This window comes from Anser cygnoides, chromosome 17 (genome assembly GCF_040182565.1).
Source record: "Anser cygnoides isolate HZ-2024a breed goose chromosome 17, Taihu_goose_T2T_genome, whole genome shotgun sequence".
In the NCBI taxonomy this organism is placed as follows: domain Eukaryota; kingdom Metazoa; phylum Chordata; class Aves; order Anseriformes; family Anatidae; genus Anser; species Anser cygnoides.
The window spans coordinates 2726673-2751500 of record NC_089889.1 but is presented as its reverse complement, the minus strand read 5'-3'; the positions used below and the strand labels follow the sequence as shown (position 1 = coordinate 2751500).

General features: G+C 45.5%; 2 protein-coding genes and 1 long non-coding RNA gene across 8 annotated transcripts in view; 1 reads left to right on the top strand and 2 right to left on the bottom strand.

Moving 5' to 3' along the window:
- Nucleotides 1–1934: 1934 nt before the first annotated feature.
- Nucleotides 1935–10192, bottom strand: VPS33A (VPS33A core subunit of CORVET and HOPS complexes). Its single transcript, XM_066979321.1, has 13 exons — nt 10059–10192; nt 9912–9977; nt 9693–9820; nt 8989–9178; nt 8137–8253; nt 7269–7443; nt 6377–6570; nt 4758–4884; nt 4511–4578; nt 3731–3868; nt 3237–3374; nt 2922–3090; nt 1935–2365 (listed from the first exon to the last, which is right to left on the bottom strand). The coding sequence occupies exons 1-13, from the start codon at nt 10158–10160 to the stop codon at nt 2172–2174; spliced, it is 1806 nt and encodes a 601-aa protein (XP_066835422.1). The 5' UTR covers nt 10161–10192; the 3' UTR covers nt 1935–2171.
- A 2939-nt stretch (nt 10193–13131) lies between these two features.
- Nucleotides 13132–24828, bottom strand: part of CLIP1 (CAP-Gly domain containing linker protein 1) — a 66984-nt gene continuing 55287 nt past the window's right edge. For 3 of the 6 annotated variants that reach the window (XM_048073728.2, XM_048073737.2, XM_066979317.1), the window contains 6 exons: nt 23340–23460; nt 19628–19680; nt 17185–17205; nt 14321–14438; nt 13872–14028; nt 13132–13309 (listed from right to left, as the gene is read on the bottom strand). In XM_048073728.2, coding sequence (XP_047929685.2) covers nt 13155–13309; nt 13872–14028; nt 14321–14438; nt 17185–17205; nt 19628–19680; nt 23340–23460 — 625 coding nt within the window. In that variant the 3' untranslated portion in view covers nt 13132–13154. The remainder of the gene's footprint in view (nt 13310–13871; nt 14029–14320; nt 14439–17184; nt 17206–19627; nt 19681–23339; nt 23461–24828) is intronic. The other 3 variants (XM_048073727.2, XM_048073738.2, XM_048073741.2) reach the window with 1 other exon arrangement.
- Nucleotides 13305–24630, top strand: LOC125183984 (uncharacterized). The gene is made up of 2 exons (XR_007166927.2): nt 13305–13453; nt 21040–24630. It is a non-coding gene; the product is annotated as an uncharacterized lncRNA (long non-coding RNA).

Sequence of the window (24828 nt, the reverse complement as noted above, 5' to 3'; positions counted from 1 at the left end):
GGTCTAGTTTGTGTATCCACATGGCTCTTGCTTGGTGGTGGTGAGGGGTACAGTCTGCAAAATGTATGCGGTGTTGTTGGTAAATTAATCCACAAAGTGTTCGCATAAACTGCTTTTTGAAATAAACGTCGCCTCTAATGCTACTAACACGTTTATTGACCCAACTGAAAAAGGTAAGCTGTTGAATTTGTGCTCTGCGTTTGTTCCATTATTCATTTGTGTTGGGCCACAAACTAGCCTGATCAGTGCTAGTTGGTTCCTTGTGATTAATTTCTGAAACTCAGAGTCATACCCGTAACAATGTGGGAGAATGATTTTTTTTTTTTCAATGCTGTACACATCATGTGGGATAACAGAGCAGAAATGTTTGCTAAGAGAGTGATTTAATGTGTTGTTTATTTTTTTTTTAAAGTTGTTTTTAACTGTTTAATAATGAAGTGCAGTGTGAAACAGAGTCCACAGTGTTTGCTGGGAAGGGTGTGAGCATAGTGTCGGTGCCACAGGCGTAGGCAACGGCCCCTGGTCTGCCTTCCCAGCCCCCAGCAATTAGCAGCGCAGAGTCTTCCGGAGCCAGAAGCTGCTTCTTGCGCACGTTGGCTCAGCAACGCCAAGGCCCCAGCCCCCAAGACCATGGAAAATTCCGCTCTATGATTCTGGACTCTGCAACAGCAATTACCACAATTTGTAAACTGAACAGAGGGAAACAAAAAAGGGATCTGTTTTAAAGCTGCAGCTTGCTGGGTCACTGAGGCAACTATTTTTGGGCTGCATCCCATGTGGGGAGTGCCTGTGTATGTGCGCGTGTATCGTCAGACATAAGCGTTGGGCACACTGAGGTAATTCATACTCCGGAGTTGCTTTGCAGTCGGGTGGGTGCACCTAGGACAAACAAGCCACATCCCACCGAGTCCTTCAGAGAATGACTGAAGTAAAAGACTAGCACGTTCCTCGTCATTTCCATGCTGTTACTTGTATTTGCAGGCAGTGCTGTTGACATGCATGTGGCCAGTTCAAGATTTATCTGTTGCTGCCTCTGCTAGAGGAAGCCCAGTGAATGTCTTGGCCAGACAGTAGACTTGCGCGTGACCGAGGGGTAGGTAACCACAACAGCGTGGCGCAGGCTAAGCAGGCCCTGCAGGAGCACTTCTCTGGCTGCCTCAGAGCCCTGCGGTTTCCAAAGGGGGACTGAGGACATGAGGCAGCAGAATTGTAGAGCCTTGTAGAGCAGCTGGGGCCGAAAGGAGCCCGCTTCCTTACTCTTTCTGTTTCAGTTTGGTACTTGGTGAATTATGCGTCATGGTTTGTTTTTTGTCTTCAAGCTGTATCTAATCATATGCAGTAAAAAAGTTACTGCTTCCCTTTGCAGTGGTTATCTTTCTCTTGTACAATGAGTGTACAAGGATGTGAGAAAATTTGGCTGCTGTGGCCATGGCCCTTTTAGGTTCCTGTTGATGTGAATGTGGTGGAACTAGAAACAGAAATTCCTCAGCTTTTAGCAGAAAGATGAAAGCAGGACAGCCCTTTCCAGCAAAATTATAATGTTGCAAGTTTTAGCCAGGGTAGGAAATGTTAATAGTGAAGTGTTACAGTTTTACATTTTGTTTTAGTAAAGTGATGCTCTGATATTGGGGGAAAGAACTTCAAAACATAGCAGAGGCACCCTGTGGAAGCTTTTCAAAGCACAGGTTCAGCTGCACCCAGTCTGTGACAGGAACAGATCCAGCACGTTGATGGAATTATCAGGCAACAGCAACGGACAGGAAATAATGGCCATCCCGCCCCCGAGCTTCTCAGGAAGGTAAGAAGCAGTAATTGTATTTCCCATTAAAACTAAACTGAAAGAAAAATGGTAACAGCTCGTCAAATAGAAGGACCAGGGCAAATCCCACCCTCCCCCAGCACTTGTTTGCTGATTCAGACCACAAGTGGGGACATCTCTTTTTCCCATAATTTATTTCATGGTTAATGCCTTTCAGCACTGTTTGTCTGCTAGGAAGGTCCACAAACAAACGGTAGGAATGCAAGTGCAGAGAGGGATGAGGGGAACTGCATCACGAGCAGGACCACTCAGGGGCATGCCCCTCTTCCAGGGGCACGTTTCTTTTGTGTTCCAGGATCTATGCCAGAGGCTGATGTACCTCTGTCAGGTTTAGTGTCTCTTGCCATAGACCCTAGAAAGGGGCAGGCTCCAGTTTTTCCATCAAGGATTTGATCCAGGTTGTCCCGTTGATCAGTTTTGTGGTGGCAATGACATACTCTGTGCCTCCGTCTTCCATCTGAGAGAGAAATCTCAGTGCAGCTATTTCAGCGTACGTCACGCCTCCCAGGAAGAACACCAGTGTGACTCGGTTCTCACCATGCTGACCTGCATGTTCAGAGAAATACAACAGCTTGGCTTAGTTTTATTTTAACATCTCCTCTCCATCACCTCTCAGGCAAACTCAGAATGTCCTAAACCTAAAATAAACGTAGCTGGTTTAGAGGAGAAACCTGCTGGGCACAGAACCAGCCTGGGGCCCAGAGGTGCAGACTCCGCTGCCAGCTGAGGAGTCTCTACAGGATTTGCTTAGTACTAGGAGAGTGATGCTGACCTTCGTTGCAAGGTAATGTTACTTATTAAACTCACAGCGTAAGGGTGGGGTTTATTTTAGTTCACTGATGAGAAGTTAAAGAAATGTACAGCTCCACAGTATTTTCAATACAAATGGTGCTGTTCATTAATAGCAGGCTGAATATGTGACTGGAAGCTTTAAAGAGGCCCAAAAGCTATCTGTCAAAAACAGGCAGGTCTAATACTGCAGGGGAACAGGGAGAGGAGACAGATGCCTGCACTCCGCCAGCCTCCATTTCTGTTTGCCTCATTCCAGCCTAGCAGAGATGCACATCCCTTTGAAAAATGGGAAAACGAAACAAAGACTTACGCTTTTTCTGAAGGCCAGTAGGTAACTGCTGCCTCTCCTCAAAATGGGGACCCGGCAGCATCTTTAACACCTCCTCTATGCTGCGCCACCCGGGCCGAGCCAGGAGCTGTGCCAGGCGCACGCTCAGCGGCGCGTAGCCACTGTACACGTAGGAGATATCATTGGGGTTCTGCAAGAGAGCAGAGCGCGAGCAGCAGGTGAGTGCTACTTCATGCTGGAAAGCAGCACCCTATCAAACAAAACTACAAGGGCTTTCCTGCTGTACACAATCCCCTGCTGTTAAGTGTAATTGTCACTGCTGAAGCATCTCTTTACCTGTTCATTAACGTCATCCATCCATAAGCGCAGGGTTTTCCTGATTGTTGGGTAGTTATTCCTACCACTTGTCTGAGGCTTCAGGAGTCCAGCCTTCTCTAAGTTGTTTAAGGTCAATATGTGCTCGTATCCGTATGTCTGCAAGAGAAGAATTCACCTTTAATGCCATGCCAATAATCCATGACCAGATTGTTAAATGTTATTATAAAAAATGTTTTGGTTAAGATCTCTACAGTGTAACCCATTTAGAGTGTTTAAACCATGACAGCAAAAACTGTAATGATATAAACCTCTGCGTACCTTCGTGTTGTGTACAGACACGTGCACCACCTGCATCCCAGCTGTCAGCCCGAACACAAGCCTCTGCCCTCCGTACACACCTAAGTCACGCTAAGACTACCCCATATAAGATGCATCCATCTAGAATGCTGTAGAGTGGAGGCTTTGATGGGGATTTTCTCAGAAATTTGTCAATCCAAAAGTTACAGCCCAACCTGGAGAATCTCTCTTTTATAATGGTCCAGAACCTTCTGCTTCAGCCCACTATTGCACACAGATTGCAAGCAAACGAGACGTAGGATCTTGATTAACTGATGTTTTTGAGCAATGCAGTCTTCAATATAATTGTTAACCTATTAAAAGAAATACAGAAACTTTTAGTCAAAGCCCTGCTAAAGTACCTAGCAGACATGGAAAGGGAGATCTAGTTTTGCCTAGTGTCTGCAAAACGGCAAGAAAGGGGATGCAGCTGCTGCCCAGGCAGCTCCAAGCCATCTGCAAAACCGTGATCCCACACAGGTTCCACCTAGCACCTCTCTAAAGCACGGTGATTCCACAAGCAATAGATAGACTGTCTGATGCACTGAAAAACTTCTGATAATTGTCCTGAAGCCTTGCACCGATCCCTCAGAGGACACGGTGCCCCTGTACAAGTGAAAGCACTCCTCCCGCAGTCAGCTGAGCTGCGGGCAGCGACAGGTAAAAGCCTGGCAGAGCACTCAGTACAGTGGCGCCTCTACATAGGCTCAGTGGTGCATGTCACTTGGAAAAGACTTCTGCAAACATGCGAGGAGGCACACGAGAGCTCACAGCTTTGGCAGTGAACAGAGCCAGACATCATCCAGACCACGTATTGCTCAAAAAACAAACAAAAAAAAAAACAAACAAAAAAAAACCCACCCAAAAACCAAACCACCACCAAACACAAATGGAAAAAAAATACACAGAAATATACATTTTTTTTGAAGCGTTATTGGTTGTCGTTATCTACTCACCTTGTCTGTGTCTATTCCAGACATGAACTCCTGTTCCACTGTTAAATTATCAAAGAAATCCTCAGATGCTTCAGGAAAAGAATGAAAATCGATGTATTAGCAACTGACGGCTTATTTTCTACATTAACATTTCAGCAGAGGAGCACTGGATGGGATAAACCCAATTTTTGTCAAGCTGACTGATGTCAAGCAAGTTGTCTTACATCTTGTACGCCCAAATCCATCAAGCTATTCAACAAATACTCACTGGTGATGTCTTTGATGAGTTCTGCAATTGAGGTGTGGTTTGCCAGAGAACTCCTTGCTGCCTGCATGTGTGGCAACTGCGAGACAAACTGCTTAATCTCTCCAACTGTTTTCGCGTGGTGCCTTTCCTAAAGAAATCCATCACTAAGGTTAGATCTCGTTCAGATTAATTAGCCACCCACCAACTAGATCATTGTACCATGAAAAAGTCTTTTACTTTACTCAGCGCAGCAGCAGATACTGTTAGAGACGTGCAGCTTTTCAGACAAAATACTTTACATCTTTATACTAAAATCACAGCATCACCCATAACAGCGCTTTGGTGGTTAGAAGAGGCCAGTCATAACACAACAGGAGCATCGGACTGTTTCTTTCCGTTCTGTCAATTATTGTGCCAGTGCTGGCAAGTGCTTTTCTCCACCTTTGTCTGACCAGCCATCGCTAACTGTTCCTCAGCTTCCCTACCAGCAAATATCTTTTCTATCTCTGATGAAGCACAACGCAGACTTCAGCTCTCAGAGCAGTCCAGATGTCTGTATTTCATTTGGGTTACTTGTCTCTCACTGCAACTTAGAATAAAAATAATAATTTGACTCATATGTGAAGGATTTAAGCAGGCAAGTGCAGGCAGGAGAGTGATAGTGATGAAGCTTGCAATTTATGAAGTCTTCTGCTACCACTGTGATGCTGTTTCATTATCACCTATTACGTCTGACAATTTATTATTTTTTTAAAAAGCAACAGCATGAACAATCCATCTTTAGCACCTTCAGCATTAATACTGCAGTAACAGACATTTATGAGGAGACAAGGCTAAGCACTAGTTGAGTTAGGGAACCACCACCTCTTTAATGTGGCAGAAAGGAAGAGGCAAAGGAAATAAACAAGAAATACAATCTAACAATGTAACCAGTTCTCTGCAGAATCACTATGAAGTCTGAAAACACAGATACAGGATCTCAGTCTCTTTGTGAATCATCAACAGGATATTTTCAAACAAAACCACAAACACACCCCACAGCACTCTCCAGCTTTGTCTAAGACAACATGAGCCTGAGTTCACAGGTCAAACCCCCCGTAAGACAACAGGGTTTTCCACATTCCTGTTGGTTTTGATGCCTGCCACAATAATACTGCATGAATGTGCATCTCGAGTTTTATTTCTTAAACTCTTTCTCTCTGTCCTCAGGGAGCACAGAGAGACAAGGATTGTTACCTGCTAACTGAAAGCTCAACAAGCCACAAAGTAGAACTGATCACTGCACTAAAATTAACCTTGGGCCTCTTGCAGAGGGAAGCAGCACCTGAGTTCTGCAGGCTAGACCTGAGAAAAGCTTTTAACAGTCAGGATGGGAAAAGCCCCAGAACAGACAGCTGGCGAGAAGAGAGGATCTACGTTACTGCAGAGATCTGACCAACACCTACTGCTGAAACGGAGCTGATCTCAGCCCTGGATGGGGGACCAGAACCAAGCAGGTTCTGAAGCCTGTCTGTATTTTCTCTGGCTGGGGATCAGTCCACGGCAGCAGCTCAGGCTGCCCGTCAGAGCCCCGCTGATACAGACCGTGTCTGTGTCTGATGACAATGCCCGAGGCATGCACGGTCAGATACACGCCTCACCTCAAAGGCTGCTGAGATGATCTTGGCTTTCTTGCTCAGCACTGACCCCACAGCATTGAAGTTCTTGTCTCGGATTTCAGCGTACAGCTCTTCAGCTGAGTTCAGCTGGAGTTTCTTGGGCTCTGTGGGGAGATCTTTGCCACCCTCACCCTGCTTCTTCGGGGCAAACTTCTCAGGAGGGAGTTTCACATATGCTATCGAATGCAGAGAAATAACCCTGATAAGGACTGGAGCTTCCCCATCGTAACTTAAGCAAAGCAGGCTGTGAAACCTGTCTCCTTAGCTGGAAAGGGTTCTTAGCAAGAAAGCTAATATAAATGCCCAAATTACTTAGTAGATATGTGTTGGTTAAGGAGACTTGTACTCACTGTACTCACACAGGGAAGCTCTAGGTGCCCTGTTTCCAAAGAGGTTTGGGGGCAGCCTCCCAGCTGTCAGTACAGCATGGGTAGATTAAAACGACTAAACGCCTCTGGATTTTTAATTCCTACCTCCCAAAGAGAAGGACAGCACTCTGAATGACCTTTCACAAACTCTTCCCTTTCCCTGTGGCACCGAGGGAGCTATCCAGGCTGGAGGGTGAAGGCACACACTAATATTTCTACTCCCACTCTACATGTTCGGCGTCACCATGTCTGCACCCAGCCAACACCCAGAACGCTCCCAGCTCCGTAACATGCCCTGTACTCAGCTCTGCTTCCTGGGCAAACAAAGGTGGCCAAAGCTGATCTTTGGCTCTAGTCTGGGGCTGCTACATCAGGGGCCTGAACCATCCCCGCCCCAAGCCCAGGTGAGCGGCTCCCACATCACTTAGTGGAAGAAGAAATCTGTCTGACACGCTGCGGCCTGCTCCAGCACAGCGGGGACGCTCCCCTCGCCCCGCAGTACTCACTGTTCTGAATCCCATAGATTTCATCGATCAGCCCTTCATACGTCAGCTGTGTAGCTAACGGCGTCAGCAGGTCCACGTTGCGGTCCAGCAACAAGAGGGTGTCAAAGACTGGAAATATCGAGTTCTGGCTGCCGGGGAACTCACGCTTCATCCTGATCATCATATTAGCCACGTGCTGAAAATAAATCATGTTGGTCTGGTTACGGTGCTGGCCGCAACAGGTCGATTTGACTTGTAGGCTGTACAGGCACATGATTATGCAAGGATGGGGTCACAGTCCCATATAAAGAAAGAGAATGACAAGAGGTACAAACTGGTTGACAAATGGGGGCAGGACAAGACAAAAAGAAAAGAAAAAAAAAAGCCCTTCACTGCTACTCCGTAACTTAGCAGGGCAGCAACTGTGGCAGCCAAAGCATTGGCTTCCTCTCAAGCCACTCCCTCATTACAAAAGGGACCAATTAGACTATAGGTTGATGAGACAAAAAAAAAAGTGAGTCAGTTATAGGGAGAGATGGAAAAGATAATGCATGAGCGTAGGTTGCACGTTTCCAGCTTTATTCAGCCTTTCTGATACCAGAGTGGCTAAGTGTTTAACTCCACAGAAAGGACTGCAGAAAGCACAAAGGTACTGTACCTACGAGCAGAACATAAAATCAGATAAAGCTTCCTGACAGGAAGACTTGTGAAACAGCAAAGATTGTTCTTTTGGCCAGAGACAACAAAAACCTAATGGCCATGATCCTGAAATTCCAACATGACAAGAGTACGCGGCTGGATTCAAAACAACAAACGCGCAGGCGGCATGTCAGCAAGCGCTTGTTGCAAAGAACGAGAGGCATTGTTTAAGCAGCAGCGTTTGCCTTACCCGGGCACATTCGCCCTTCCCAAAAATCTGAGGGATGGTTCCGTAGAGAGCCTGCAGAGTCATCAGCCCCTTTGCTGCGTGGTACAGACTTGTCTGGTCGCTCTCCAAGTAACATTCCTAAACGAGAAGGAGGATTCCCAGTGGGAGGTGTCCACCTGACACAGCCGCTTCCACAGCGCTTCAGAGGAGCCAGAGGCTGGGGAATAAACTGTGGCCAGTGGTAAATATGGACCTTACCCATGCTGTTCCTAAATCAAATCACTTGATATAACCAATTGCTGTAATTTTTTTGAATCCTGCGTGCTATTCCCAGTTTGAGAGAGAGAGGAGAGCCAGAGAGTAACTGCGGTAAGCCTCTCCCTCTAACGGGGCCAATCCGAGAGCACAACACCTCTGCCTAGCTGCTGACAAGCAGCTGCAGGCCCTGCCACATCTTGGCTCTATTTGATAAGGCTGAAATGGGCAAAGAACCACTCGAATGTTTCTGTCCCTAGGTGCAGCACTCTGAGAAAACAGGATATGCAATTTGCAGCATACATCATTAACCACTGCCACGGCTCTTCTGCTGCCTATTGATACAAACCGCGTTGTTTGTTTTAACGACCAAGTATTTTAGGCCTTATGAACGCTCCATTTGTCAAAGTAACACCAGTGCTCTATGGCTGGAGGAGGAGGATACAGGCTGGTGTCGTGATTGTTCCGCCCGTGTTTAGTCAGAGAGCCCAGTGACAAGTCAGACCCAGTGCAGCACTCAGAGCCAAGCTGCACTTGCTGCGCAAGGCCTTCGTACCTGGCACTGAGAGCCAGCACCCACGCGCAGGGCTTTTCCTTGACGACGAGACGAGCACTTACCTTGAAGGCGCTCTCAGACTCCATGGACAGCAGGTCCCCGTCGAAGGGTATCAAGTCGAGGCTGTACTGCTCTCGGTGGATGAAGGACCCCAGCACGCCCTGCTCCTTCAGCCACTGCTCGCAGAGCAGGCTGCGGCGCGGCACGAAGAGGATGTGGAAGTCCCTCTGCGGAGAGCGGCCTCTGTCTTCCCTGCAAGAGTCACGAGCAGGGACACAGCAGACAGTAACTCAGCAGCGCAGAGCGGCACGGGGTGGGGGCTAAGGGGCGCTGAATTTAAACGAAAGAGGAATGCCACGTGTGGTTATTATGATCAGCTTCCTTTTTATCTCTGAGTAGTTTTCACACAGCCGTTTGTGCTCACACCCACACGTCTGAAACCAGGGCACAGTGACTTGGTTTCCCTGCAGTTCTCACAAAAAGGATGGCTCGGAGCATGCCTTGTCGGGCAGGTTAAGGAGAACGCACGTCCTCGTGGTGGGGCGTGCAGCCTCTGCATCGCCAGCTGGGGTGCGACCCCCCCTCCCTTCCTGGGCGCCCTGCTCGCAGACACGGGCCCAGACGTGGTTTTGGCGTCTGCGCCTCGCTCCCCACTGAGCCCTGACGGGGAACTTGGGCAGCAGCTTCACACGGAACCGCCACCGCGCTGGGAAACCCCAGGGAGCCCCAGGGGAACCGAGAGCCGCCCCGAGAGCCGCCCCGGTACCTGAGCACGTTGTCGGCGATGATGTCCATCAGCTCCAGCTTGGGCCTGACGAAGAAGATGATGTTCTTCACATCCGCCTGGGGCAGGCGGCCCGGCTTCAGCGTGAACATCTTCTCCACCTCATGCTCCTGCGGGGGGGGGGGGGGGGGAACGAGGCGCACCTTAACCGGGCCCCCCCCGCCTCCCCCCCACCCCCCGGCAGCGCCCCGCGGGCCGTACCTTGAGCAGCGAGTACTGCGCGATCAGCCCGAACGGCCCCGTCAGGTACTCGTCCCACACGATGGCCTGCGGGGCGACACGCAGCCGCTGGGTACCCCCGGTCACCCCCCGGAGCACCCCCCCCGACCCCCCCCGGTCCCCCCGCACCTTGGTGCCCGCGCACTTGTCGAGCACCTCGCGCAGCTCCCTGCGGCCCGCCTCGCGCAGCGCCGTCAGGTTCACGCGCCCCGAGCTCAGGTGCGCCGCCATCGCCCCGCCGCCGTCACCTGACCGCCGCCACGTGACCGCCGTCACCTGACCCGCCACGTGACCGCCAGCAGCCGGCGGCAGCGCCCCCCCCCGGCGGCTGTGCCGAAATAGAGCCTGAATGGGGGGGAGGGGGGAGTGCGCACGAAGCCCCGCTCCGGGGCAGCAGCCGAGCGGAGGGGAACGCCACCACACCGCTTCTCAACCCCAGTCCCGCGCCAAACAGCGTAAACGTACAACTGCGGCCTTAAAACGGTTCAGCGCATCGTGAAATCAACAGCACAAGCTCAAGGTACTTAAATAAGCTTTAATATAACTCTAGGGCTTCGTTCTATACACGGCTTCCCGGCAGCAGCTGCACCAGCGCGAGGGCGGGGCTGGTTAGGAGCTGCAACAAACCCAGAACCTGGGAGGAAACGGCATAAAGTCATTTATTAAATCATTTATTTATATTTCACTTAAGTTTAATAAAGGGAAATAGGGCGTTTATTAGTGGAGGGGGGGGAATATTTGTCAATTTACTGATTCTGGAGTGGATGGGCAAAGGGACTGGGAGCACGGGGTCAACAACGCCGTCCCTTTTCCTGACATTCAGCACACGCAAATGCTGGTGGTGTGAAGTGTCCGCTCAGTGCGCACAGACAGTCCGACCTCCTGCCCCTGCACTAGAAGGTCTCGTCGTCGTTGCAGTCGGCTGTCCAGTGCCCAAACATCTCGCAGGTGTCACAGTAGGGGCGCTCCTCCCTCCTGCTGCCGTGGTAAGCCGAGTGGGGAGGCTCCTCCAGCATCTGCGCCTGGGTGGGACAGTCCTCGGTGTCGTGAAGGTCAAAGCAGCCGCAGATATCGCAGAAGAGACGAGGCTTCTTCTTCGACAGGCTTTCTTCCTCACTGCAAGATCAGCACCCGTGCAAATCAAGCAGGGCGCTTCTCCCTCATAAAGGAGAAAGGCCTGCTTCCTGCCCTCCCCGAAACCCATCTCGTTGTTGAAAATAGCACTGTGGTCAACAAAGACATGAAAACACTACAACAACATTGAAGACCTAACATCTCAACTACCCTGTAGTTCATCACAGTTCCCCGTATTCCCTCACACTACAATATTTACTAAAAAAACCTGCTCTATGCAAATATAGGCACAGGCAGACATTATTTGAAAGGTAACACGTGTAAACTAGTTTCTTTTCCCTTGATAGGAGAGATCTGAGCTCATAATTTACAACACAGGCTTTAGTTCTATTTCTCTGACTGGATCTCCCTCTCTCAGTGTAGTAACGGCATCATAAGGGAAAGACTCTTCTACCTAGCGTGGAAAGGGCCAGCCTCAACCGAGACTGACAACAAACATCACATCAGTGTTTGGGATAGATAAGTGCAGGGGATCAGTCTGCACCACCTGGCATTCCGTAGCGATGGACCTGAATAGATTCAGTCCACCTAAACTCACCACGACAGCTGACACCAGGCTGAGCACCGTGCAGCTGACAGAGTCGACTGCTACCAACGCTTCCCGGAACAAAGCCAAGGTTCCCCTTTCGGATTTATACCTGTCGTAGTTGTTTGTCTCCTCTTCATTGCCGTTGAGGGCTGCTTCGCACATTCTTTGTATTTTCAGGTTCAGTTCTTCATTTCTCCTTTGCAGATCTACTATCACTGAATTCAGGAAGTCAATCTGTGACGTGAAAGAACAAGGCTGAGGACGGCACTTCCAGAGAAAGCAAGCAACATAGGAAAGGCCCTCAAACCAACACGGGCATTAATTTTTACCCGTGTGTTGTTGTCTTACTGAAAGCACAAGTGGAGACTGAAAGAATCAGGGGTAGGAACTGGGAGAAACTTCCCAAAGGACCCCTCAGTACGATTTCTGCTCAGGAGCCAGCTAGTTCAGCCCAGCCCGTGTCTGACAGACATCGGTGGGTGTCAACCCACCACCGATAGTTCAAGCTCGTTTTCTGATGTTACGTTTGAACGTAAAAGCCAGCTGTGTAATTCTGATCAGAATTGCATTTCCGGTCCTCTGGGCCTGCCGCTCAGGTGGGTGCATCGGGGGCGACCGGAGTCACTCCCAGAGCTGCGCTGGAGGCAGCAGCGGGACCGCACAGCGCCCATGCGGCACCTCCCAGAGCTGGCTTCAGTCAGTCACAGGGATCAGTAGTGAGCAGTGCAGAACCCCTGCTGACAGCAAGCACATAGTGCTTGGCAGATCAACAGGGAGCAAAATACAGAAAGCCAAAAAGCGGAACAAACCTCATGCTGATTGGAAGTATTGTCATCAGCCGGTGAATTCAAGGAGACAAAAAAAAAAGAAAAAAGAGAGAGAAAGACTGGTGGTTAGTGTACGTTAATTACACTGCTGCTGGCCTCTGTACAGATACGGCACTAGGAAGGACGCCTGTAGTCAGTGACTGACTCCAGTGACCTAGCAAGAGCCTTCATAGTGGTCAGGAAGCGCTTCTGTTCTCACCGTGCTTCCTAGGCATTTGCTGTCACAGGCAGCCTGTTGCACAGCAGTCTTTCACATGTTCGTTAGGATTATCATACTCCTTGATACAGACTTCTCCTAAATCTGTTACCAAGCGTATGCTACCTGAGCAGCTTCCTTGTCCCACCGCTGCCAACCCTCATTCTGAGCAGAGTTCAACAGTTAAAAACATGCAAAAAATCAACAATTTCATCTGCAGAAGCTTAGAAGTGGCACTGGAACTCTGGCAGCCCATTTCTCCCAGACGGCAAGCACCAGAGATTCATTGGCCAGGCCTCATTCCTTATTTGTGCCCAAGAAAACTTTGGAAAGGATGGCGAGGAGCAGTTACGAGAGTGCTCTGCTGAGCTGTGCCTCACCAACAGGCTGCGGGTCAAAGTTTGCTACCCATGGTTTTCCTGCTCGCTTCCCCACGTTCTGGTAACAAACCATTTCTCCAATATCTCTTGATTCTAAGTATTTCCTGCCATTAACATTGCCCCTCAGATGCACAAGGTGAAAAGAAAAATCTGCCCATTTTAATCCTGATTTCCAAAATCTGACAGGAACCGTGTTTGGAAAAATATTTCAGCCTGCCTACAGACACACTGCTGTTTAGCACGGTGATGTTTCAAACCAAATACCTGCTTCTCTTCCAAGCTTTCGTCTTGAAGTAGATTAGCAGCAATGTCACCTTTAAAGAGAAACAAAAAGGCAAGGCATAAACAGCCAGCAACCTAAAGGGTGAAACATACAATGGCTCATTCAGAGACTGAAATAGTGGAATAATCTATGGACTCCAACACATCTTATTCTTACTGCTTCCTGAGCATTCAGGGTAAGTTCCAGTGAGGGTGGCTTTCAGGGGATTTTTTTTTTTTTTTTTTGACCAGTGCATTACAGAAGCATGTTCAATATTGCACGTTATTTATTAAAATACAACCGTGTGTTTAGGTGACAGCGACAGTTCACAAATAAAAGTTTTGGAATTGCTCACGCATGTGTCACTTCCGGACAAATTGCAGCCCTGCCCCTAGTGTGAATGGGGTTAACTGGTGAAATTGGGAGCATTTACATTTTGCAGCTGGTCAGATTTCCTTCATTCAAAAAAAACTTAGCTCTGTCCTACAACAGAAAAGTCACATTTCTCAGGAGGTTCAATTAGTTGAAGCTCGTTTTAACTGTGTTTTGACAGCTGCAAAACCCTGCAAGATTAAAGTTGAAAGCACAGACACAAGAAAAGCTTTCTCTTTTACCTGAGGGGCTAGTTACAGTTAATGGCTCATTGTTTTCCTTGAGCTTTTGCTCCAAGTTTTTCACCTTTTCCTCAAGTTTCAACTTATCAGACTCCAGTGACTTAACCACTGACTGTAAGGTTTTCGCAGAAGCGTTTTCTCCACGAAGCACTGTGATCTGTAAGAGTTACATCGGAATGCTTAGGTCTCCCAGCACGAAGTCAAAGCAGACAGGTACCATTCTAAGGGCTAAACAGCCACCACAAACACATGGCAGCTCTCACCGAACTAGCCAGAGGCACAGGCACTAACTAGGTACATATACATAAAGATTTAATTCTAACATTTAACTATGCTAAATTAATCATTAAATTAAATTAAAATGAATTATCCAACTCTTCAGTAGCAACCCCACAGTCAGACACTTGTAGCTATAAGGATTGAGAAGCATCCTGCTTTTCCTCATTTACCTCATTTCTGAGTTTTTCCAGTTCTTCATCTTTCTGTGTGATCAAGGCACTAGTATCACTGATGGATTTTTGTAAAGATGCTCTCTCTTCATCAATTTCTTTTTTTAATGTTGATTCTCTAGAAGAAAACCAAATACAACCAGAAATCATCCAAGGAATAGGTTAATGCTGTTGCCTAAAGAAGTTTAAATTAATTTTAAGTAGTAAACTACTGTAAGAAGTTCTTCTTAAATATTAATTCTGTACTTAACTAAGATTCTATATCTGTGTAAACATTTCAGATGTTACAACTGTGGAAACAAAGCAAAAAGTTTACCTAGGTAGTAAAAGCCAGAATCTGCATATCATCGTATCCATTTGAATTTAAAGAAACGAGTCAATAGACTGGGGAGATACAGGATAAACAAACACGTTGCACAATGTTCCACAAAACCTAACATCAGAGTTTTGTTACTTCCTGAAAATTATTAACAAGCAACAAAACACACATGCAAAGCTCATTGTACAAGTTGTCATGCAAAGCATTGATGATGCTGGAAGTATCAGCTGGTCCTCACTAATTTCAGTTACTTTATTTCCTGAATTAGATACTTCGAGCATTTCTGGGCTTCTAACAACTACTGATCCCTCAGAAACCCTGATTTAATAAATAAACCCTGGGATTTGTTTTGTTTCATGGGAAGGAGGTTTTAGAAAGGAATCCTCCAAAGCAGGCGCAAGCCCTTCCTGTGTACGTGTGTCCAGGCTTCCCGACTTTTTCAGCTGATCTAATAGAGATGGCTTCTGCCTACAGTTCCTGTCCTGCTGGCGTTCTTAAAGCATCACAGCATTACTGTGAGAACGTCGTTGCTAGCAAGTCTTCCTGAGAGGTCACAGGCCACACACAGATGGACAATTGTCCTCTAGTGCTAGGGCTATTGCTACAGAAGTTCAGTACAAGCTGAAAGGTTTTCATTTGTCAAAATAAATAAATAAATGAATGAATAAATAAAGGCCACCAAAACCATTTCTTGCTACTCCAAAATCTGTGTTTACTCGTCTAGAGGAGAAGCCTGATTTGAGAGCACCAAGTGGTGCCCAGCAGCTGGCTGCCAACTCTCCAGGCCTCTGGGGATGAAGCCAGTTTTCTGTGCGATTCCACACGTCCCACTTCAGACGATGGCTGAAGTTAGCTGCTTTTCTTCTTACTAGCTCTGAGAGGGCTGCTGACAAACTAAGCTATCGGAATACATGCCCACTACACAAAAAGCATGAAGACAGTAATTCAAAGAGACCGAATGACATAGTGGTTTCATTTAATAAACGAAACTACGCTCTCTTCGGACTGTTCAAGGGATCAAGAGTGGAACATGTCCTTGTGTGAGGATATGCAGTAGGTAGGGAATAGCTCCTAAGTCCTTACTGAGAAGTTTTTACATCCATGGTATCTACAGTTAGTGAGAGCCACGATACCCAGACCATGAAATACAATAAACCTCGCTGACTCAAGATAAATAGGAAACTCAACAATGAGAGCACAATTAACGTAATTCTTTCATTGTTAAGATTATACTCAGGAATGGAAGCAGCAAGTGGAGAATCTGGGGTTTAGAAAAGCTGATGCAGCTACCAAAAAAAACCCAAAGGTTGATTTTGGTACATTTTTACAATGAGAGAATTAATATAAACAGAAACACAAGTTGCAGACTGCACGATCTTGCCTTCAAATACAAGTTGTGCTCCTGCTAACAAAAAGGGCAGTGGCATTTAACAGCCCTCCTCCTTATCCCTTGCCAAGCCCGGTTCAGCAGAGCACTGAAAGCACGACAGCAGTCTCTGTGCTTTTCCGCAGCATTATTTACATGCTCCAGCCTGCCCCATGTTTTTCAATGCCTTGCTGAATTGGATCAGAAGCACAGGGTGGTGCTGTGGGAAAGTAATGTCCCGGCAGTGTACAGGACACTGCTGCCGCCTCTGATCCACAGAGCTGCAACCCCACTGTGTACCGAAGGATGGGGAAACGGGAAAGGACGTCTGCACGATGCTGCTCACAAGCTCTCCCCTACCTGAGACTTTGCCCAGGTTTCCCTTTGCTCTGCACGCAGCTGTAAAAGGGCAGGTGGAAACCCCAGCGACTTGCCTCATGCTCCGGAACTTGCTATTAAGTCATTGTTTCTATTTTTTGGTCAGATCCTCGTCTTAGAGATCAAGGGCAGGCGTGTGCTTTTTGTACAAACATAGTTAACTTGCCATTTATTGGCCTTGTAAAAAGGAGGCAGAAGCATTCAGGTGGTTGAAAAAGGTAAACAGTTTGTAAGCGTATTAATATATATTTACAAATTCAATATAGGAGTCTAGAGTACTATAACACAAGGAAAAAGAAACAAGAGAAGAAAAGAGGAGAGAAAGCGAGAGGGGGAAAAAGGTGCCTGTGTGAAAGCATTGCTTTTTTGCTTTTACAGGGCAGTCTTTCCAGGAGCAATCCTTTACAGCTCCAGTTAGAGGCCCTCTAAAACGTACAAACTGGAAAGTACAAATGTAGTCGGTGTATGTCACTAATTACTTATCCAAGTGGGGAACACGGCATCCACACGGTGACCCAGTGAGCTTAAAACCTTTCCCCTGCCAGTTCATATCCAAAATCCCTGCTGGGCAGCAGGGATTGAAGGGGGGCCAGGGGAGACAAGACTGTCAATTCATACACCATTTTAAAATTTTATATTCTAGAGGAGGTTAAGCCTTATTTTGAGCACAGTATGTGGAACTCATGGGAGACAATGAGGCTTTTTGTTGTTGTTTTGTTTTGTTTAACATTGGAAAAAAAAAAATCACCCAGATTCTTCCCTTACTACAAAAATAAGAAATTCTAAGAATGAAGCAAGTACCTTAAAGTGTTACTGGGCAAGCTTTAAAAATGCAAGATAACAAGAACCAAACGTTAGAAACGTGGAGTAGAAATGCAAAATACTATAAGGAAGAACTAAATTTGCACCAAGGCGCTTTTTTGTTTTGGTAAAAAAATATAGACTATATAACATATGTATATATATATATATATATTGCTGAGTGTTTTACAAAACAAAAGCAAGACACCAAGGGACAAAGGCAGCCAAAATATGTACAACAACTTTACTAAAAAAAAAATATATATATTATTTATTGTAACGTGGATAGACTTTCTTGAGTCTTACCATTAAAGACACACAGATATAGCAAAGGAAGCAAGGGTAGGAAAGGGAAGAGAGAGGAATGAAATGAGTATCGATAAATAGCGCAAGCTCAAAGACAGTAAGACAGTCAGCAACCCACAGTGAACCTAATGAACTGGAGTAACACAGAACCCCCTCAGAGTCATAAATATTAATCTCCTGCCACTCCTAGCTGGACTATTTCATAGAGAGTTGCTAAATTCCTGTGGGTGGAAGGAAGGTGGGAAAGCTACTGTTAGAGATTTGACCTAATTGAAATAAATAGATGTCTCTGTTTCAGCATCTCGAATTCTGAAGATAAAAGGAAGAAATTATTGCTCATCACCAACTTCAGTGGAGTTTGGGAATTTAGAGAGACACCTTTTTTATTTAATTAGTTCTTCGTTCAGCCTAAATTTTTTGTTAGGAAATAAGGCCATATGCTTCCATTTTTTAACCCCTCATGGCCTGCAGTTTTCTTCAATAACACAGACTATTTCTGCTACTTGTTTTATCCGTTCTATTGGAGTTTATTCAACACTGTTGAGAAATGTCATTAAGCCAGTCACAAACTTGGGCATCTCAGTGTAACCAGCTGAAGCTAAGCACAGATGTACCTGACAACCCTGAAAGTAACGTTAACATTCACTCTGATGATTTCATGTTTATCTAGGCTATTTCAGGCAGCTCTTACAGAGTAAAAACAGACATAAAATTAACTGCTAAATACATTTTCAGTGCAGACACATCTGCACTACAGACAGTTACACTATTTAAAATAATTCTCACCACCACTTTAAATATGTATTTTAAAACATCTCAATTAATGGGCTATAAACAGCATAGTAAGCTGTCAGCAGCATGAATAAGGGGGATCCCTTTTCGCTTCCTTCCTCCACATCAGATATGCTCGAGATGATCCTCAGTTGGTATAAGCTCACTAATTACTGTGGATGTCAAACAGTCTTTACACCAGCTAAAGAATACTATCTTCTCCTTCACCTCTTTTTAAAAAATAAGTGACTTACACCTATGCTATTACATGCAGCTAAAGACCAAGTGAGCCAGTTCTTAAGGCTGGTTAAAGCTGGAGCTTCAGCTGTTGCCTTGCCTCTCTGTTTAATAACTAATTAAACCGTTGCATTCTCCGAGAGTAATGCACAACCTAAAGCTTCCTATGTGCATGCTGTCCTTTCAAAGTGAGAGAGAGAAAGTATGGTGCAGATTCTGCAAAGTAACAGATTATTAGGGAATAAAAACAGGCCCAGTGTATCTGCTGAGTAGCCAAGGATGGGCATGACTACTGAGGTGCCATTCACCGTCTTTTTTGCAACCATTGTTAATGCACGAAATTATAACGGTTTTGTTTGTTTTGCTTGGAGCACACTTGGTGTCATGGAGAACTGCACCTTTTTCTAGGAATTTATACAATTACTTTTGAAAAGCCTACATTTTTCTGAATACCTTGTGGTACATAGCCAATTGGCTTTCCCTATAAATAGCAGGAAGACCGTACAGTTTGTAACTTGGGACCATTTATTGAATAGCACGGTTTACAAAGGGATGCCCCCGTCACCCAGGACAAATCTCCTGGTATTTAAAAGCAGTGCTGAATGAACTGCAATAAGTACTGATAAAGGAAATGAATATCTCAAAACTGTAACAACAAGCCACCAACAGCTGAATAACTGCCTTTAGTGTTATTTTAAATAACAATCCTTATCATCACTATCTTTCCATTACTCCTCAAGAACTTGACTGGGGAGGATCTGTACGTATGATGTTTATCAGACTGATGAACAATCCAATATTCCAGAGCAAACTAAAATCAAACGCTAAACTGCTTACTGAAAACGAAGAGAACTAGTACAATGCAAGAGGTGCATAACTAAAGAGAAAATGGTAAATACCTCTTCTTACATGTTTTTTTCTTATATTAATGATTACTTTTTCATCTCACTTTTAATAAAGAAAACGCAGAAGATACCATCCATAAGCCCAACCTGTGTAACAACCTCAGTACTTTTCACTACAATAGGCGTGAACTGCTTTTCCTTAGCACTGTTTTTGTATTATGGTTTTTTTTTTTCAAATTCTCTGTAGGACCACATAGTTCAATACACATCAGAAGAAAACTTACCTCTTTTTCATCTCTAATAACTGGTTATTGAGTACTGATCTCTCCTCTTCCAGCTAAAACACAAACACAAAAACCCTACAGTTAATACACCGTGGATTATTTCTTTAATACAATGTATCAGAACATCATTATCATTGTAAAACAGACACAGGAGGCTACAGAACCTAAAAATCCTTAAAGTAATCAATTTTCTTCCAGGACAATGCAGGCACACAAATGCGAATCATTCAGTGACTAATTCATATTAGCTAGTGAGGGGTTGTTACTGCTTTACTTTGAGGTCCTGTGCAAACAAAAGAGGTGTGAGGCTTAGCGCTGCCTTACACAGTATGTCTTGGCCTCCTGCAAGCACCAAAGAGAATTGTGTTTGTGCGCCCAGCTATTAAGTTTAGCCCAGTATTGATGAATTACTGGATTTGGTGTCATTTTGACCTGGATAATTGTACTACTGATCCGTATTCGTTACTGTACCGCTATATGGAGATTAAATAATTTATCCCTAAAGCTGTTGGTCTGGTGTCTGTTACCGTCTCCCAGACCTGTGATTCCGCGGGGCCACATTAAGCCCTCACAACTAGCGAGAACTAGATGAGTGGGTTTTGTGTAGAGCAAGACAGAAATGGATGCTAAAGAGAGAAAAGTTTAGGAGAGCAAACGTTAAGGGAGTTTTGCAGCTTCTAAACCACTGTTGCAGCTGCACCCAGTCATGAATCAAGCTTGGAGCAACTTTATGGTAGAAAGGGCACCCTCTTCTCTCATCAACAGTTCTCCAGCAATCTGTTCTCTCGTCAGCCTCAGAGCAGACGTCTCACATACCTTGTACAAAAGATGGACCAGCTCGGCTAATAGATAATTCTGCAGTTGTTTTGTTTTGTTTTCCAATGAAATTAAAATGCCTGGGCAGGTCTGAGGCTCTTCAAATACTTCAGCAAATAAATTGAAGCCAGAAATGTTCCCCAAGCTCAGCATGTATCTGACCAGGAATCTTTAACTAATTACAGACAGCTAATTATTTGTGAATCGATATAGAAAAACACCCCCAGCATCTTTAGTATAAGGCACTTTAACCTTTAGATGTCAGGATAAATCATTCATGAAAGAGTATCCATTAATTTTGCAAAGTGTGTCATATGCAGCCACAGAGTCACTAACCCAACTGACTAACACACTTGCTGGAATTTATATAGTTACCATAGTGACTGCTCAAAATACTTAAAACATACGCTTGCTACCTTTCTGGCTGCATTTTAATAGGCACATGCACAGAAACGCAGCCTGAAGCACTGCTTCCTATCATCCAGTTTTTCAGCAACCCTGCTCCATGTCCGACCTCCTCATTGTTAGCACGGACACTTGTTCTCTTAAATCTAATTGAGCAATTCTTCATGGCAACATTTTTTCTGTTCCCACAGACAGCCTGAAGCAAGGAACTCCAAACCATGCTGTCACTTGGTGCCTAAACACAGCGTACATTCACCCAAGTAACAGCAAAACATAAGCGTCGGTGGGAATCGGTGAGCTTGTGCTAGCCTGAGGTCTGGCTATCAGCGCTAGAAGCCTTGAGGCCAGCTCATTTTGCAGCTGTTTCAGTAACAGAACCTGCCTGAGTCAAAGGTAGGACAAGTAGACTGTAAGTTTAGGTTAGGTAAGGTCTAAAGGGAACATGAAAAAAGTTGCATTCCCAAGGGCAGCAGCAGATTTCCATCAGTGCTAAAATGATGGTTAGTACTTGAAGGCCCCAGAGGGGACAGAACGCTGTTAGCAGAACATCTGCCTCCAGTGCCAAGGAACCACGAGACACAACAGTTTTGGCAGGTATGCTGCACACGTCATCAGTACGAACTGCACTGAGGAAAGCTGTGCTCGTTAGTGATGTGACACCTGGAAGGAAACCTGCGTTCTCCATGACACCATTTGCCTCTGTTCCTTTTGCCACGACAAGAATTTCCTGGAATGTGCAAGGCCCCTTCCCGGCTGCTAGGAGGCCATGCAGGTTACTAGGCTTACAGGTGCCATAGCCCAAACATTACTCCTAAGCAATGCAACAGCATTGCCACGTTGCCAAGGCTCAAATTTGAAATTTGCAGGTAAGCAGACTGTTGCTTCAAGCTCTAGCAGACTTCCAAGTCCAATCTACTGCAGTCATCCGCTCACAGAAAGAAAAGGCCATGGTGTGAGTGAACTGAGGGCGCTACAATTTGCGAGATAACTGACTCTGTGCTTCGTGGACTTCTCTGTCCTGGCAATTAGAGGATCTCTGCTGACAGATCCACAGGTCGGTAGGATGCAGACAGCAAGACTCCTCTGCAAGTTCATCTGGAAACTACAGAGGCCACAGAATGAGGTTGCAATCACCACTGCCAGCCTACGCCTGGGGGGCTGAAGGGTCCCTCCCTCCAGGGACTTTCTGAACATCAACCCTGGCCACGTACGTTAGGCAGAAAGATTTGACCAGTGTCGCCGAATCACTTTCAAGTTACAACTCTTTCTGAAAAGAACAGGTTGCCTCAAAGATTCTGAAATAATTTAAGAAAACAAGTGGGAGCGGGGAGCAGAGCTCCCACTGGCTGTTTAGGATGACAGCATTCTCTTGTCACATCACTACTCAGTTGCGGCATGAGTCAGTGCTGGAGCCCACACGTCTGGGACTCTTGTTAATCATCTCCAAAGGCCCTTCAGGATGAAGAAGCTCGTGCATTACTCCTAGCAGCAGCCAAAAGGATTTAGAAACTTGCCAGATCTGTATTTACTCATCCTCAGTATTTCAAAGCAGGTACCTTGGGGGAAAAAGTCAGCCTCTTGGCTTTAAAAGCATTAGCCTACATTGCAGAATGGAAGACATCTGTTCCACTGCCACCGAGAACAGGCATACCCTTCTTCTGCAGAAGTGCTCTCAGAAAGGCCGTGTGTAAAACATGTCCCACACACTCGTGCTTTTGGACTAGAGCTTCCAAAGATGCCTTCATGGTGTGGCTATCACTGGAACTGCTCCACGAGAAACGAAACCACGTTTAATGGTTTTAAATCTAATTTCTCTTTTGGCAACTACCAGCATTAGAAGCTGTATAACTAAGCCCATACTTCAAGATTCCAACATGTGCAAATGCAAGAAGTAGAAATATACAAATAGTCTTTTTTCACTATAAACTACCACCAGAAAAAAAATCTCACCTCAATTCTAGTCCTCCATGTACTCGGTACCTGACTGCAACACTGTTCGTGTACATGCACAGTATCGAGTCTAAGCAAGCATATGTGTGCATAGTGCTTTTTATAGACTCCAACCGAGCAGTTTTAAATAGTATGCCGAAAGACATCCTAAATACTCTTTTTAGTGGGAAGGGAGAGCAAGAATAAGGAGAAGAATTAAATAAATGGATTTCCTTAGTTCTGGTTAGACGGAGATATCATAATTGTATAACAAAATCACTCCTGACAGAAATAGCAAGTGTCTGCTAATACATTTGGCTAAAGCATATTTAATTTATGCTTATTTCCAAGCCTCCTAAGTATCCTTCACAGGTTACGCAACCTTCTGTTAGCCTGCAGTTCTAACCTCCCAATGCAGGTGGTTTCCAAATTTATTTTAAAATATTCTCAGAACAACTCATCTTTCAATCACAAACATGCAGTGCAACGTCACCCAGACAGCAGTGGAAACAGCATGTACAGCACTTTCACCATAGATCAGGAAACGTTCCAGCCACTCTACCTTCTGATGACTTGTGACTTCGTCCCTGCTTCTGCCCAGCTCCTCGGCAAGTTTCACGTTCTCCTCTTGCAAAGCTGCAAGCTGCTGGGACTTCTGAGCAGCTGCCAGCTTCAGCGCTTCGCTGCGAGGACAGAGAGTGCATTGTTACCATAGGAACGAGAGAGGCAAGAAAAAACTGTGGGAGAGAATCAGCTTCACAGCTTGGAAAAATACATCTAGGTCACGTGGCGATCTATAAGAAAGGTGACGCTCCACGCCTCAGATGCACACAGATAGGGCTAGCCCTGAAAGGCGGTGGCAGCACAAAATGACTACTTCCTTCTCCTTGGCATGCAGCAGGTGCTCAGGGAGGTACAACGTAAGCTCAGCCTGCTGGTGCTGCATGTTTCCGATGGTTAACAAGAACCTGCATTCAGAAACGTGCCTGACACGGTGCGGTTTGACAGGACTGCTGGTGAGCTTTACAGCCCAGACTTTCTCAGAAATGAATGCCTGTGTATTTTGTAGGAGAAAACATGTGAATTGCTTAAAAAAAAAAATGGTTCCACTTATTTAAATACTTCCTACAAGGTCTGACACCTGAAAAACCAAGAACGTGCAGAATCACAGGAGGCAAACCAGGAAAACATCGACTCTGCTCTCATTAGTTTAATGGACACAAAACCAAATCTGAGCTATAAAAATGGATCTGTAGGTTCCATTAGCCTATGTTGTCCATAATACATGTGGTTTCCTTAAAGTACGTTTATTTTCAAGTTTTGTTTTTTTTTAAATTGCATGCTTGCCTGTGACATAAGTGACTAACACAAGTTCTTATAACATTCGACAACTTATTTTAAAAAATGAAAAAGGTGTCCTTCACTTCATGAAACGGGAACTTCTGTGTCTGGGTTTTGTTTTGGTAACAAGCACTCTCGGTACTCCTATGTGCCAATATTGCAGAGTTAAACCCTGACTGGAATATTAAAAATATTTTTATTGCCGTGGGAGGTAGAAGAACCCATAAGTCAGAAACTTATTCAAGCACTTCAAAATAAAACAACTCTACAGTTTGTTATTAGGAACATTTGAACAAAACAAAGTCAGATTTAGAGCTTAGCACATAATATGAAGAAATGGCTGGAAAATCTTAGTCAATCTCTGAGCTCTAACTACACCAATTTTTAGTTATCTAGTCCTTGACCAATTTCCAATCTAAACCACCTCGACTGGACTAAGCAGGCGAGCTCACATCACCGACTATTGATTCGAATTATCTCTGTATGAATACACTTGCTGATGCAGGAACGTACCTATTTTTAACTGTGATTGTTTGTTGAACTGCAGTACTAACCAGTCTCCTCTTTTTGTTTTTGGCATTTAAGCAGAAATTCGGGGTATTATTAAACACACACAAAACACTGGGGTCAATCTGTGTGAAACACTGCCCTGTGCTTACTACCCAGGAATTTTGAATTGATAGCTTAAAGTGCACTTGACAGTTGGCAAT